This window comes from Microcaecilia unicolor, chromosome 4, assembly GCF_901765095.1.
Source record: "Microcaecilia unicolor chromosome 4, aMicUni1.1, whole genome shotgun sequence".
NCBI lineage: Eukaryota > Metazoa > Chordata > Amphibia > Gymnophiona > Siphonopidae > Microcaecilia > Microcaecilia unicolor.
Window position 1 is genome coordinate 110609296 of NC_044034.1, and position 16056 is coordinate 110625351.

Sequence of the window (16056 nt, forward strand, 5' to 3'; positions counted from 1 at the left end):
GGCAGGGCTTTAAATAGTGTAGGAATTAGGTTCAAACATGGGCAGCTGATCCAAGATGGCTGCCTCCATCAGAAGAGATGCCCTACGCCCAAATATGGCTTCCTTCCTGAAGCTGCCCATCTCCAAGATGGCTGCCACAACCTGAGATGCCCATCTCCAAGGTGATACCACATCCAAGATGGCCGCCGCATCCTCGAATGTCCATACCCTGCACAAGCAGGCTGCACCTCTGGAGGAGTGGAACAGAGTGTAACAGTTATATACCTTCAGTTGTCTATTCCTTGAACAGTAGAATTACATGTTTTAGAAAAGTAGATGAGGCCTCCATACTCAGTTTCACTTCACAAAAAGGTACAAGTTTTTAGGCATCAGAATATGAAGACTAATATTTTATGTTTTTCAATCACATTAAAACAGTGACAAACCCAAGGTTCTTTCATACTGCTGTCACATTTGCATATCATTTAAAAATGCCTCAATGCTGATTTGGATTGTTGCTTTATGCAGAGGTTCTGCCTTTTAGAATAGTACACAGCTTAAAATGATGTTTAGATGTTTGTGGTCTCTCTTTTATTTGTTTGCATTTGTAACAAATCAAAGAATAAACTTTGAACAGAAATTTAGAAGCAGTAAGATAATTAACACATTAGTGGAGTAGCTATTAAGGAAACAACTTACATATTATTGTACACAAAAGAAAAAGGAATAAAGGAGGTGTTGGTCCAGGGAAGGGGGGGGAGACCAAGGATAATATCTATAGGAAGCTGGAATATATAGGAAACAGTAAAAAAAAAAAAAAAAAAAAAGGAGTGGAACCTGTCGCTGTTAATATTTCAAGGCCTGTAATCTATAATCCGAGGTGCACTAGATGAAGCTATAGAGATTCCTTTACCTTCAGGAAAGAATTACAGTTGGGTTGGTTTGTTAAAAAAAATATCCAAAATAATTTTTCTACAATCAAAAAAGCAAAAGAATATACCTAGCATAAAGCAGTAGTCATCACAAACTCACTTTGGACTAGGAAGGAAAAAAGCCTCAAAGAGCTCCAGGATATAGCAAATCCTATAGAGCTAAATAGATTATGATTGACTCTTCATCATTGGCCACCAAATGATTGTCTATTAGATTGTAAGCTCTTTAAGCAGGGACTCTCTTTCTTCTATGTTTGTACAGCGCTGTAGAAATGCTAATTAGTAGTAGTAGTAGTAGTACTTTGAAGGGGTGAACAAACGTGGTTAAAGGTTAACCGGTCAATATTGTGTATCTGGATTTTCAAAAGGCATTTGATAAAGTACCTCATGAAATACTCCAGAGGAAATTGGAGAGTCATGGGATAGGAGGTAGTGTTCTATTGTGAATTAAAAGCTGGTTAAAAGATAGAAAACAGAGAGTAGGGTTAAATGGTTCGTATTCTCAATGGAGAAGAGTAGATAGTGAGGTTCCCTAGGGGTCTGTGCAGCTGGGACCGCTGCTTTTTAACATATTTATAAATGATCTGTAGATGGGAATAACTAGTGAGGTAATTAAATTTGCTGATACAAAGTTATTCAAAGTTCTTAAATTGCAAGAGGATTGTGAAAAATTACAAGAAGTCCTTACGAGACTGGGAGTGGAAGACTAAGCATTCAAATGGCAGATGATATTTAATGTGAGCAAGTGGAAAGTGATGTGTGTGGGAAAGAGGAGCCCAAAATATAGCTATGTGATGCAAGGTACCACATTAGGAGTCACCGACCAGGAAAGGGATCTAGGCAGCATCATTGATACATTGAAACCCTCTGCTCAGTTTGTGTCGGCAGCTAAGAAAGCAAATAGAATGTTAGAAGAAATGGAAAACAAAAATGAGGATGTTATAATGCCTTTCTATCACTCCATGGTGCAACCGCATGTAGAATATTATGTGGAATTCTGGTCACTGCATCTCAAAAATGATATAGTGGAATTAGAAAAGGCACAGAAATGGTCGACAAAAATGATAAAGGGGATGGGTTGACTTCCCTATGAGGAAAGGCTAAAGTGGCTAGGGTTCTCCAGTTTGGAGAAAAGACAGCTGATGGAAGATATGATAGAGGTCTATAAAATAATGAGTGGAGCGGAACGGATAGATGTGAATCACCTATTTATTCTTTACAAAAATACTAGAAGTAGGGGGCACTCAATGAAGCTACAAAGTAGTACATAAGTATTGCCATACTGGGACAGACCAAAGGTCCATCAAGCCCAGCATCCTGTTTCCAACAGTGGCCAATCCACGTCACGAATACCTGGCAAGATCCCAAAAAAGTACAAAACATTTTTTGCTGCTTATCCCAGAAATAGTGGATTTTCCCCAAGTCCAGTTTAATAATGGTTTGTTGACTTTTCTTTTAGGAAGCCATCCAAACCTTTTTTTAAACTTTGCAAAGCTAACTTCTGTTGCCACATTCTCTGGCAACAAATTCCAGAGTTTAATTACACGTTCAGTGAAGAAAAATTTTTCTGATTCGTTTTAAATTTACTACTAGATCCTGCAGTGCTTGCTAGAAGCTATCTGTTAATGCTGTGGTACAAAGTTCAAGATTTAAAACTAAGGGGAAATAGACTATGGAGATTAGTTGATAAAATTTGCTCTTTTATATTTTTATTCTGCCTATCACTAACCTACAATTCCTCCTTTAAAGCCCAATCTTTAAGTTCCCAACGCACAAAGCAAAATAGTGTTCACTTACCAGAGAAATAGCCTCTTTTCTCAGAACTTCTCAAAAAGAAAGTTCAGTGGGACTTTTCCTCTTTATATAGTTTTGAATCTAAGGGGACTTTTTCAAAACAGCCTCTTTCAAGCTAACTCAGTAATCAGGTTGCCATTAGCAACCTATGCAAATATTCTACTTTCTTACAACTTAATTAACACCTAATTGAGGTCACTGGCCATGCTATCTCTCCAGTAACCAAAGAACAGAAAATATCTGTCTTTTAGAACAAGATTTGCGCCTTCCGTCTATCCTTTTAAAGTTTTTTGACTGTTAAGTTTCTACCTCTAGAAAAGGTTTCAGTTTAAAACTATGGGAAAAATGCCTGTTTCTAGAGAAAATTTCAGTTTAAAACTATGGGAAAAGGGTTGTACACTATGGCAACTAGTTAATAATGGTTGCTTTTCTCTCTCTCACACTCTCTTTTTATTCCCCCCTTAATACTAAACTAGATCGTTCATGCTGTCCCCTCTCTCTCTCTCTTCTTTCTCTTTATTCCCTTAGTAAATTTAAAACAAATCAGAGAAAACATTTCTTCACTCATCATGCAATTAAACTGTGAAATTCATTGCCAAAGAATATAGTAAAAGCAGTTAGCTTAGCAGGGTTTAAAAAAAAAAGGTTGGATGGCTTCCTGAAAGAAAAGTCCATAAGCCACTATTAAAATGGAGTTGGAGAAAATCCACTGCTTATTTCTAGAGTAAGCAGCATAAAATGTACTGTTTTAGGATCTTGCCAGGTACTTGTAACCTGGATTAGCCACTGTTGGAAAAAGGATGCTGGGGTTGATGGACCTTCAGTCTGTCCCAGTATGGCAGTACGTACGTACGCCGCCTGTACATGACTTCATCAGTTTTCATTGTTAAAAAGGCCATTCTTTGAACATGTTTCTCTCATTATGATAGTTGAGTCTTTGCTCCATGCTCAGCTGTGGGCACAGATATCCTTTGATGTTAGACCCTGGTAAAGTTATTTTTGTTATTTGTTTCCCTCATCTTCCAAAAGGTTATTATTTTTGGCTTGTAAAATATTTTCAGCCATGAGCACATTACCTACTCTCCCTTGGTTAAGCTTAAGAGATGGAGAAGCTTGGTTACATTTAGATGAGATGAAGAAAGAAACTCTGTTAAGTTTATTTTACTACAAATGTTTTTGCCATCAGAACCATTATTGTTGACTTTTTACTTTGTTTTTCTGCTTTTCCCCGTTTTCTATTACAGTTAGGGACTGCCATGTGTGAGGTCAATGATCTCTTGCATGTCCTCATAGAAAGCAAAGTTGCATGCGCGTAACAGATGTTTTCCGAGAACTGCAGGATATCACATCCTCACAGAACCCATCTCAGTTCTCCTAGATGTTTGGTTCTAATAATAAGACCTTATACGGAACTGTGGTGGCCCCATATAACTATTGAGTGATGTCACCTATGTGCGAAGACTGTTTTCCGAGGACAAACAGGCCTCCTTATTCTCACATCTGGGTGATGTCATCTGACGAAGCCCAGAGTGGACGCTTACTAGCTAGTAAGGTAGAAAGTTCTAGCAGTGACCCACTGCGCATGCGCTGGCATCTTCCAGCCCGACGTGAGCACAGGTCCTCCAGTCTTAGTTTTTCCATGGAACTGAGAGGACATGTTTGTGTGTTCTCTCCCTCACGCTGTTCTCTTTTTCTTTTTCCTTGTGAGTGCCTTCCTGTGTGGGTATTTCCATCTTAATGTTATTATTATTCTTCAATTTTGTTTTTTTGCCCATTCCTTCTATTATTTTTTTTTAGTTTTTCTGCTCAGTTAAGTTTCCTTTATTTTCACGTACGGCTGCGCGATTAGGCTGCAGCCCCTGTTCTCAATTTGAAACTTCCCTTTTTTACTCAGTTCAAGATTGAGGAGTTTAATTTGGCTGAGATTCTTTTTTCAGTGTCTTAGAAGACCCCCCCCCCCGTCAGTGGCTTCAAGAGGTGTGCCGTGTAGATGCGTGATTTCTGTCATGGACCCACACAATTGGTGCATCGGGTGCCTTGGGCCAGATCATGAACCCTCTGTTTGTGATCTCTGTTTATAAATGCAGGTGAGAACTAAGCGGGTGCAATTCACTCAAATGGAGCATCTTTTTGGCTCTTTGAAGGCTGGACCATCAACTTCAGCACAGGCTTCAACCTCCATGGTTGCTCCGACTTCGGTGTCCACAGGGAGTGCACCGGCATCAAATGAGTCTCCACCTGCCTTGGCACTGGGCGCTATTAGTATGCCCCGGGATCAGTCAGCATTGAACCCAACATCAAGGTTTTTCATGGATTCGGCGTCATCTTCATCAGCACCAGGGGATCGAGGCTGTATGCATCGGGAGAAAGCCCAAGAAGCATAAGCAGCGATCTCCCTTGATGCACGGTGTAGGGAGCACCTCTGATACCCAAGAAGTGTCGGTGCCAGGAGGAACGATCCCCCTTCTTGGAAGAGGTGCCGATGCACAAGTCGCTGAGCGGCCCAGTGCCCGCCACTGGTTTGGCACCAACATCTTCTCAGGCTGCCTCTACTCTGGCTACCTTGCCTTTGTCGATGCCCATCTTTGTTGAGCAGTTCCTCAGCATGTTTCAAGAGGAACTGGGGTAGTTGCTGCAGGGGGCTCCTACTTTGTCATCAAGGGCACTTTTGCCACTGCCTGAACTGCCCCAGGCCCCCTCCAAGGTCTGTCGGAGCTGGTGCCCAGATTGTCGGTGCCTCACCGCGTGTCAGCTTCAATGTCTGGGCAGGCAGTACCTCCTTAAACATCGGGGAGGCTGCACCTCGAAGTTTCTCAGAGCGTGGACATTGTTCCATTAGGCCAAGACCAGTACAGACTCATTCACCTGCACCTCGGTATGTTGAAGAGTCTGATTGGGCTACTCATGGGAGTCAAATGAGAATCCATATTACTTCTCGGAGGATGAGTCGTATGGAATTCAATCTGATCCCTCTCCTCAATAGAGATGAAAATTTCCACCAGATGTTCTTTCTTTCTTTCACCAGTTTTGTGAGAGAGATTGCAGCGGCCATCCCATTTAAGTTGGAGACAGAGGAGGAATCCAGAGCAGAGATATTGTCTGTTCTGGGCTATAAGTCTCTTCCCAAGGAAGGGGTTACTGTACCATTGCACCCTATGCTTAAGGATGTACTGTTGAAGAACTGGGAGTCTCCCCTCACAGTGCAGGTCACACCTAAGAAGGTGAATACGCAGTATCGAATCCTGAAGACTCCTGGATTCGAGAAGGCACAATTGCCACACAACTCCATGGTGGTCACATCCTCTCTTAAATGGGGCAAGAGTTCTCAGTCTTCTGTTTCGGCACCCCTGAGACGAGAGCCTAGGACTTTGGATTTGTTTGGGAGGAAGACTTTTCAGCCTCGATGCTCACTTCCGTATCCAGTCCTACCAGCTCTACATGAGCCTTTACTTTGGAGTCTCTGGTGAACAGTACACTGGCAGACTCTCTCCCTTTGGAGCAGGCCGCAGAGCCTTGCCAGCTGGCCAACAAGCAGGTGGAGTGTAGGCGTTAACTGGCCAGGGATGCCTATGATACTTTTGATGTCACAACCAAACTCTCTGGCATGGGTATGGGGATGCACAGACTCTCATGGCTGATTATCTATGACTTTGAACCAGCTGTTCAGGAGAGGTTGTCAGACATGCCGTGCTGAAGGGACAACATTTTTGTAGAGGAGGTCGCTGACCTCATTTAAAAACTTACAGATATGATCCACATTCTCCCTCGACATACTCCATCTGCATTTTCTTCAGCTAGAAGATTTTCGACCGGGTCTAGGCGGTGTTCCTACTACTCTCAAAGGCATAGGTTCCCACTTCTCGCTCGTTCCACTTAGGTGACTCAGATGCAGTATCCCAGGCCTTGCCAACCCTGTTCTCAGAAGTACCAGCTGGCTCCCCAGTCAAAGCAGGGCATGGGCTTTAGACTGGCTCTAGCAGAGCATAGCCGCTCAATTTTTACCAACACAGATGGCCCCTTATCACTTCTGATAGATAGTAGTCGCTAAGAAAGCAAATAGAATGTTAGGTATTACTAGGAAAGGAGTGGAAAACAAAAATGAGGAAGAGTTATATTGCCTTTGTGTCGCACTATGGTGCGACCACACCTTGAATATTGAGTGCAATTCTGGTCACCGTATCTCAAAAAGATGTAGTGGAATTAGAAAAGGTACAGAGAAGGGCGACAAAAATGATAAAGGGGATGGGAGGACTTAACTATGGGGAAAGGCTAAAGAAGCTAGGGCTCTTCAGCTTGGAGAAAAGATGGCCAAGGGAAGATATAATAAAGGTCTATAAAATAATGAGTAGAATGGAATGGGTAGACGTGAATTGCTTGTTTACTCTTTCCAAAATACTAGGACTAGGGGGCACGCAATGAAACTTCAAAGTAGTAAATTTAAAATGAATCGGAGATAATATTTCTTCACTCAACATGTAATTAAACTCTGTAATTCGTTGTCAGAGAATGTAGTAAAAGCAATTAGCAGGGTTTAAAAAAGGTCTGGATAATTTCCTAAAAGAAAAGTCCATGAGTCCAAGATGGCTGCCGAATAAGACGGACGCGTTTTTCGTCTCTCTCTTACCTGAACAATATCGCTGATATGCCGAAGAGGAGGGGAAGGGCTGCGGCGACTGCCTCCCAGCAGCCGAGGAATTTACCTTCTCTAGGCTCGATTGAGCCCTTCTTGCAGAGAGCCGCAGGCTTGGTTTTGCCGTCGACGGGCGGCCCGTTTGCTCACCCACTAGCTGGAGAAAGTGGAGTGAACGCAGTGCTGGAAGTTTCTTTGAGCCCGGACGGCAGAGACCCGCCTCCTCAACCAATTGGAAGCAGCTCTCCGATGAAGCCGTACTCGACTGCGAAGACCGGAGAGTCAGGTAGCGGAGGGGAACGGGAGGCAATTCTATCCTCGTCGGAAGGTTTGGGAGGTTTGTTAACCCCCACCTTAGCTGCTCCCATAGAAAGAAGATCTACTGAGGAGACGGTAGGAACAACGGGGAATGTAAGTCTGATACACATTGAGACAGAAGAGATATTTCCTTTTAAAAAACCTACCGAAGTAACTTTAGACAATCTTTGGCATCTAATTGTGGAACTTGGTAAGGCTTTATGCCCTCAGACGAAAAAGATGTCAGAAGAAATTGCCTTATTGGATGGGAAACTGAAGGAAGTAGAAATTAAACTTAATTCTGTGGCTTCACAAACTGAAAACTTTGAAAAAGAAATACAACAGATACAAACTGTGCAAACAATAACTGTTAAAGACTTGGTAAACCTAAGGAGAAAATCGGAGTTTCTTGAAAATTGTCTTAAAAATAATAATTTGCGGTTTATAAATTTTCCCTTGCAACCTCTGGTTTCTCCGAGGGAAATGCTAAGAAATTACTTTAAAGAAGTTCTTGAAATTAGTGAAGATCAATTTCTCCCTATCTCCCAGGTTTTTTATATCCCGGGTAAAAAAAGATGAACAATATTTAAATAATCAGGCAATAGATGTCTCTGTATTGATAGAAAGCTCAGATAGTGAACAACCCACTGCTTCAACTTTACTTGCCACGGTTGCGTTGACCTCAGACAAGTCATGGATATTAAAGAAATTTTTCCTAAAGAAAGAGAAAACCTTTAGAGGATTACAAACTCGGATATTTCCTGACTTGTCGAGGGACACGCAGAAGCGTAGGCAAAAGTTCTTGCAGTTGAAACAGGAGACGCTCCAATTAGGAGCAACGTTTTATTTAAAATATCCATGTAAATGTTTGGTTAATTATCAGAATGTCAAATATGTATATTTTGACCCTTCCCAATTATGTTCCTTCTTAACATCTAAGAGAGCTCTATAAGTGAATACCAAGCCTGTAATGCTGATATCTTGTTTTTGGTTCTAATATATTTGAAATGTTGAATTTCTTTTCCTTATATCTCCAGTTATTGATAACTTGGACTCACCATTTGTGGACTTTAAAGCATCTAAAAAGGAGATGTTTTTTCTTAATTTTATTTGTGAGGAATTTTCTGTAAATTAGTATTCTTTAGCTGCTTTTTTTCTGTCAAGTAATTTACTTGTGATTTATTGAAATAATAATAAACAAATAAAAAAAAAAAAAAAAAAAGAAAAGTCCATAAGCCATTATTAAAATGACTTGGGGGAAAATCCACTACTTATTTCTGGGATAAGCTGCATAAAATGTATTGTACTATTTTGAGATCTTGCCAGGTACTTGTGACCTGGATTGGCCACTGTTGGAAACAAAATGGACCTGCAGTCTGTGCCAGTATAGCAATACTTAAAAACTTATGGATTCTTCAAATAATTTGTCTCAGGTACGCACGAAATTGCCATCAGAGACCTCCAAATTACCCACCGAGGGCATCTTTCATCAGCTGTCAGCACAAGGAGGTACTTGCAGAGGAACTCTCTGCCCTACAGGCCTGAGTGGTAGAACCCATACCACCAGGGGGAAAAGGGAAGGGATTGTATTCCAGGTACTTCCTTGTGCCCCCCCCCCCAAAAAAAAAGGGGGGGGGATACTGGCTCATCCGAGACCTAAGGGACTTGAACAAATTCCTAGTCAAAGGAAAAGGCACTCTGGGCACCCGTCTTCCTTTAATTCAGGAAAATGGCTGACTATGATCTCTGGACTTGAAGGATGCCTCTATCTACATTTTGATACTTCCAAATCACAGGAAGTATCTCAGATTTTGAGTGGGGAAATGCCACTATTAGTATTGCATTCTGCCTTTTGGCCTGGTGTCTGCATCCAGAATTTTCACAAAGTGTCTGGTGGTAGTTGCAGACTGGGAATGTATGCGTTTCCCTGACTGGATGATTGGCTGGTCAAGAGTACATCTCAGGAAGGAGCCAAGGAGTCGATGTGGAAGACTGTTCCGATGTTAGAGCTATGGGGGTTTGTCATCAAATACCCCAAGTCCCATCTACACCCAGTTCATCAATTGGAGTACATATTTGGAGCCCTTCTAGATACAGCGCAGGCTTGGGCCTTCAATCCTCAAGCGAGAGCAAATATCTTTGTAACTCCTTGCAGGTTCGTAGCAGCCAGCAGGTTTTAGCTTGGGAAATGTTGAGACTGATGGGCTATATGTCCTCCACCATGCATGTCACTCCTGTGGCATGACTTCACTTGAGAGCGACCCAGTGGACCTTAGCTTCCCAGTGGTCTCAGACGACAGGGAACCTAATGGATGTCATTTGCATACCACCAGAACTGGCCCACTCCCTTCTCTGGTCGACAGTTCAGTCCAATTTAACTGTCGGCCTTCCATTCCAAATTCCACTACCTCAGAAGGTGTTGACAGTGGATGCATCCGACCTAGGCAGGGGAGCTCATGTAGATGGGCTTCACACTCTGAGCTGGTGGTATGCTTAGGAGGTTCAGTCCCACATCAATCTCCTTGAGCTCAGGGCTATTTGGAATGCTCTATAGGCTTTCAGAGATTGACTTCATAACCAGATTGTTCTTATTCAGACAGATAACAGGTTGTGATGTTCTGTGTCAACAAGCAGGGGGTATGGAATCCAACCCCTTGTGTTAGGAAGCAGTGGGCCCTACTTCATGGGTTGGACCATAATGCCACTTACCTACCCGGCAAGAACAACTGCCTGGCAGAGAGATTGAGCAAGATACTGCAACCACATGTGTGGTCTTTTAACATGAGCGTAGCCCAGAAAATCTTCTGAGAGTGGGGCACCCCCTTGGTGTTTCTTTTTACCACTCAGCGTAACAACAAAGTCCCTCAGTTCTGCTATAGGCTTGGGTCACACAGCAGACTTGTGTACGATATCTTTCTGCTACATTGGAGGGGAGGGTTTTCTGTATGAATATCCTCCCATACCTCTCACAGAGAAGATTTTGCTGAAACTCAAGCATTGAGAGCAATGGAAGTAAAATCCGGACTGGCTCAATCTGTCCTCTTTTTTCTGGACCTGTATGGTAACTGGCTACAGCGGAACTGGTTTCTTCTTCTTCTGAAGTTGTCCTTCAAAGAGCTGTGGAGATTGGACTGTTTTCTGACCCTTATCACGCAGAATGAGGGTTCAACCCTTCTGCATCCCAACCTCCAGCCCCTGGACTCTCATGGCTTGGATGTTGAAAGCGTAGAACTCGAATACCTAGGATTGCCTGAGGGTGTATCTTGCTGGCTTCCAGGAAAGATTCCACTAAGAGGTGTTACTCTTTTAAGTGGAAGAGGTTTGCCATTTGATGTGAGGGCAAGGCCTTAGATCCTTTCTCTTGCCCAACACAAAAACTGCTTGTGTACTTCTCTGCTTCTGGTTTGAAAACCAGCTCTGTAAGGGTTCATCTCAGTGCAATTGGTGCTTATCACTGTGTAGAAGTCCAACTCAGTACAGCCTTTACTTGTTTGTTTCAGGAGAGGTTTGTTGCTGACAAAGCCCCCCACCAAACCTTTCACTCTGTGATGGGATCTGAATATAGTCCTCACCCAGCTGATGAAAGCTCCTTTTGAGCCTCTGAATTCCTATCATCTGAAGTTTTTGACCTGGAAAGTTATGTTTCTGGTGGTGGTCATGTCAGCTCGCAGGGTCAGTGAGCTCCAGGCCCTGGTAGCTCACCCACCATATACTAAATTTCATCACAACAGAATAGTTCTCCATGCCAGGAAGTATTTTTTCACGGAGAGAGTGGTGGATAATTGGAATGCTCTCCTGCAGGAGGTGGTGGAGATGAAAACGGTAGCGGAATTCAAACATGCATGGGATAAACATAAAGGAATCCTGTTCAGAAGGAAGGGATCCTCAGAAGCTTAGCCGAGATTGGGTGGCAGAGCCGGTGGGGGGAGGCGGGGCTGGTGGTTGGGAGGCGGGGCTAGTGCTGGGCAGACTTATACGGTCTGTGCCTTGACGATGGCAGATACAAATCAAAGTAAGGTATACACAAAAAGTAACACATATGAGTTTATCTTGTTGGGCAGACTGGATGGACCATGCTGGTCTTTTTCTGCCATCATCTACTATGTTATTATGCTTACTTTAAGTTTCTTCCTAAGGTAGTATTGGAATTCCATCTTAACCAGTCAGTTGTTCTACCAACATTTTTCCTGAGACCTCATGCCCATCCTGTTGAAAGTGTACTGCATACTTAAACTGCAAGCGAGCCTTAGCCTTCCATTTGGAGTGGACTCAAGCCCATAGACAGTCCACCCAGCTTTTCATTTCTTTTGACCCTAATAGGTTTGGGGTGGCCATCGGCAAATGCATACTTTCAAATTGGATAACAGATTGCATCTCCTTTGCTTATGCCCAGGCTAGACTGACTCTTGAGGGTTATGTCACGGCTCACAATGTCAGAAGCATGGCTGCGTTGGTAGCCAACTTGAGATCAGCCTTCATAGAGGAGATTTGCAAGGCTGCAATGTAGTCTTCAGTCCACACATTCACTTTCCACTACTGTTTGGATCAGGACGTTTGACATGACAGTGGATTTGGACAGGGAGCGCTGCAGAATTTGTTCGGTGTCTAGAATCCAACTCCACTCTCCTAGGCCCTGTTTTATTCTGTTCCAGGCTACAACTATACAGCTAGTATGTATATAGTTTAAAGTTGATTGAACTTTTAGTCTTGATGTTTTGAGACTCAATTATCCTAGCTGTCTTTTTTTTTTTTCAGTGAGCTTGGTAGCTAGGGATTCCCAGATGTGAGAATATGAAGGTCTGCTTGTCCACGGAGAAACAATGATACTTACCTGTAGCTGGTGTTCTCTGAGGACAGCAGGCAATTCTCACATACCCTCCCACCTCCCCTAGGAGTTGTGTTTAGTTATAGGCTTTTTGCTTTTTCACCTGACTGGAGGATCCACACTAGTGCGTCGGGAAAGCACCAGCGCATGCATGGTAGGACACTGCTAGAACTTTCTACCTTACTAGCTTCTCAGCATCCACACTGTTGGATGTCCTTAGAAAACACCAGCTACAGGTTTTGCTTTATCTTTCTGTCCTCAGAGAATACCTGTTACTGATAAGCAACTTTGCTTTTTATGTTAGACCATATGCTAGTTCCATAAATAGCCCTGATGAAATCTTATATAATGAGAAGTGCTACTTGCTGTTATTCACTGGCATTTTGTCTTTGCTTTTGTCTTAAAAGCTTGAAGGCCCATGTGTTCTGCAGATTCAAAAAATCCGCAATGTTTCTGCACCAAAGGATAATGAAGAGTCTCAGGCTGCTCCCCGAATGTTGCGTTTACAAATGACTGATGGCCACACGAACTGCACAGCAATAGAATTTAATTATTTATCGCAAATAAGGTGAGTGCTATACATGAAATATATTGTTTTGTTTATGCTCTCTTTATTATGCTATTTGCTTTTTCCTATTAAGGAATTGCTTCAAAGATTGAGTAGGTGTACAGAATTAGATACTGTAGTTGTTGCCTGATAGGAGTGGTTAGTGCAGTGGCCTGAGAACCAGTGAACTGGGTTCAGTTCCCACCATCTACTTTTGACTCTGGGCAAGTCACTTAACCCTCCATTGCCCCAGGTACAAAATAAATATCTATACATAATATGTAAATTGCTTTGACTGTAACCACGGAAACGTGGTATATCACAGACAACCAAGTTGCCATGCTTTCTGTTAACAAGCATGGTGAAATGAGATTCCTTCACCCACACTGGGAAGCAGCGAGAATTTGGGTCTTTGTGATTGCCAATTGCATACAGAGTCAAGCTGCTTGTCTCCCTGATGTTCAAAACTAGTTAGCTGACAGGCTCAGCAAGTCCTTCAACCTCCTGAGTGGTCTTTAAACCACAATCCAAGCAGAGTTTGCATTCTCATCTTTCAGGTGAGAGTGTAAACTCCCTCCTTATTGCTCAGTTTGCCCATCTTCGGATCAGTTGGCAAGGGATATTTTCACCATGCGGTGGACTTAACCCATCCTCCGTGTTTATCTCCCCTATACATCCCATATCAAAGATCATAGAGGCCCAGCATAATTAGTTTCAACGTTCTATAGATTATATCAGAACTGGTTCCCTCTTCTCAGAAGACTCACAGCTGTTCATCAAGGCAGGCCCTGCATATTTTCAGTACTGGTCATACAAAGGAAAGGTTTTCTTCTTCATCCAAACCTCAGGTCCCTAGCTCTGACAGTGTGGAAATTGAGCAATGCTAAATTTCCACTCCTGGGCCTTCTGCCACCCATTCAAATTATTTTGGTTGCCACATGGAAACTATCCACCTGGCATACTTGTGTCTTCAAATCGAAGACATTCTCCATCTGATGTTTCACAAATGGCCATAACCCCATCTGATGTCCTCCTGATGCCATATTGCACTACCTGTATCATCTTTGTTGGCTGTATATTTCAGTGCTTTTTCAGTCTAGCAGGATATTGTGAAGTCAGGAGCCTACTGAAGGAGGCCTATCATTCCTCAGTTGATGGAGGTCCTTTTGCATGTCAGACAACCACTGCAGATACCTTTTGTACTCTAGGACCTCAGAGGACCTCTTGTACTTTAGAACCTTAAATGTCTATATCATATTTCTTAAGAAGCCATCCTTTTGCTAACGGTTTATTCGCCACTTAATACAAAGTATAGCAAAGTGGTTTACACACAAAATTAAAATCTAAAAAGAAATTTTAAAATTTTTTTACCAAATAGGTTAGAAGCAGAGTGGAAAGGGAACCCCACTCAAAAACTGACAGGACAGTTAAATTCCAGACTAAAATAGAAAGAAAACCAGTAGCATTTACTTGGAGTCTCTGTGTCACGGCTCTGCCAAAAATCTACCTTTACCAAACCTCTTACACCTAGGTGCCTTGAGTCCTGTTCCCAAGACTGAGTTAGGCATATGAAGCTATTCAATCTATTTGGTAGTACCTAAGAAGGAATGACTCTTCTGACCTATCTTGGACCTTAAATGGGTGAATTGTACTCTGTTGGGTAATTCACTTCAGGATGAAAACCTTATGGTTGATCATAGCAGCAGTTTCCCATGGTGACTTTCTCACTATTCCTGTATCTCAAAGAGGCCTACATTTCATATTCCATTTTGACTTCCTTATCAAAGGTTCTTGAGATTTGTGATTCTAGACTGACATACTCAGTCTACCTCTCTGCAACCTCAATTTATGTCCACTAGTTCTACTGACCCTGCGTCTCTGGAAGAGGTTTGTTTGTATATTAATACATTTCAAGTACTTAAATGCCTGTATCGTATATCCTCTCTCTCTCTCTCCTTTTCTCTGGCATATACATATTCAAGTCCTCCAGTTTCTTCTCATATGTCTTATGGCACAAGCCCTGTACCATTTTTTTTGCCTTCGTCTGAACTGTCTCAAGTCTGTTTATGTCCTTGAGGAGATACAGCCTCCACAGCTGGACAGAATACTCGAAGTGGGGCCTCATCAACAATGTGTACAGGGAAATCAACACCTCCTTTCCATAGATTACTCTTCTCTCTATGCACCCTACATACTTTGGGCAATAGCTACTGTCTTGTCACATTGTATCGCCACCTTGGGATTCTCAGACACTATCATCCCAATGTCTCTCTCATGATCCTTGAGTGTCAGTTTCTCACCCCCTAGTGCATACTGCTCTTTTGAATTTGTACACCAAAGTGCATCAATTTGCAATTTTTTGCATTAATTGTTAACTGCCAAACATTCAACCATTCTTCTAAATATTGTAGATCTCTTCTCATGTTGTTGACTCCATCTGGGGAGTCGACTCTTATCTTGGTGTCATCCATAAAAAGGCAAACCTTTCCTTCTAACGTTTCAGCAGTGTCACTCACAAATATGTATCATTCACATTACTGATCCTTGAGGTGCTACACTACTTAACTTTCTGTCCTCCGAGTATCAGGATATACATTTTTTCTCATCCAACTCAGCTTAAAATATTTATTTGATAAATTAACTTGATATTTCTGTTTTTTTGTTATTTTTACTGGGTGTGTATTGATTTTTGGGGCCCTTATAAGTTTACAGGTAATTGATAAAGTTATATTCCTCTAATTTCCTGTGTTTTTTTTCTTTTGATGTCAGTCGCTTCTAAGTTATGTGGATTTTATTTATAGGTCTTTTGATAATAATCTAATATTTTTTAGAAAGATGTGTGAGATTGTTCTGTTTCTTTACTCTGTGTTAGAATATTCAATTAAAATAAAATTGAAAAAATACTGAATCCTTCAGAAAATTAGCACAGCTGATTATCTTCTTGAACCCCAATATAGTTGATATTCCAGTACCTAAGCATACTTTGGTGAATTGATTAGCATCCTGTATCCAATTCTTTTACAAGCAAATTGATATTTCTAATCTGTAAAGT

General features: G+C 42.0%; 1 protein-coding gene across 2 annotated transcripts in view; it reads left to right on the plus strand.

Annotated features, from left to right (window-relative positions):
• TDRD3 (tudor domain containing 3) overlaps positions 1-16056 on the plus strand; it is a 459135-nt gene that overhangs the window by 206414 nt on the left and 236665 nt on the right. For both annotated transcript variants that reach the window (XM_030200566.1, XM_030200565.1), the window contains exon 4: positions 12865-13025. In XM_030200566.1, coding sequence (XP_030056426.1) covers positions 12865-13025 — 161 coding nt within the window. The remainder of the gene's footprint in view (positions 1-12864; positions 13026-16056) is intronic.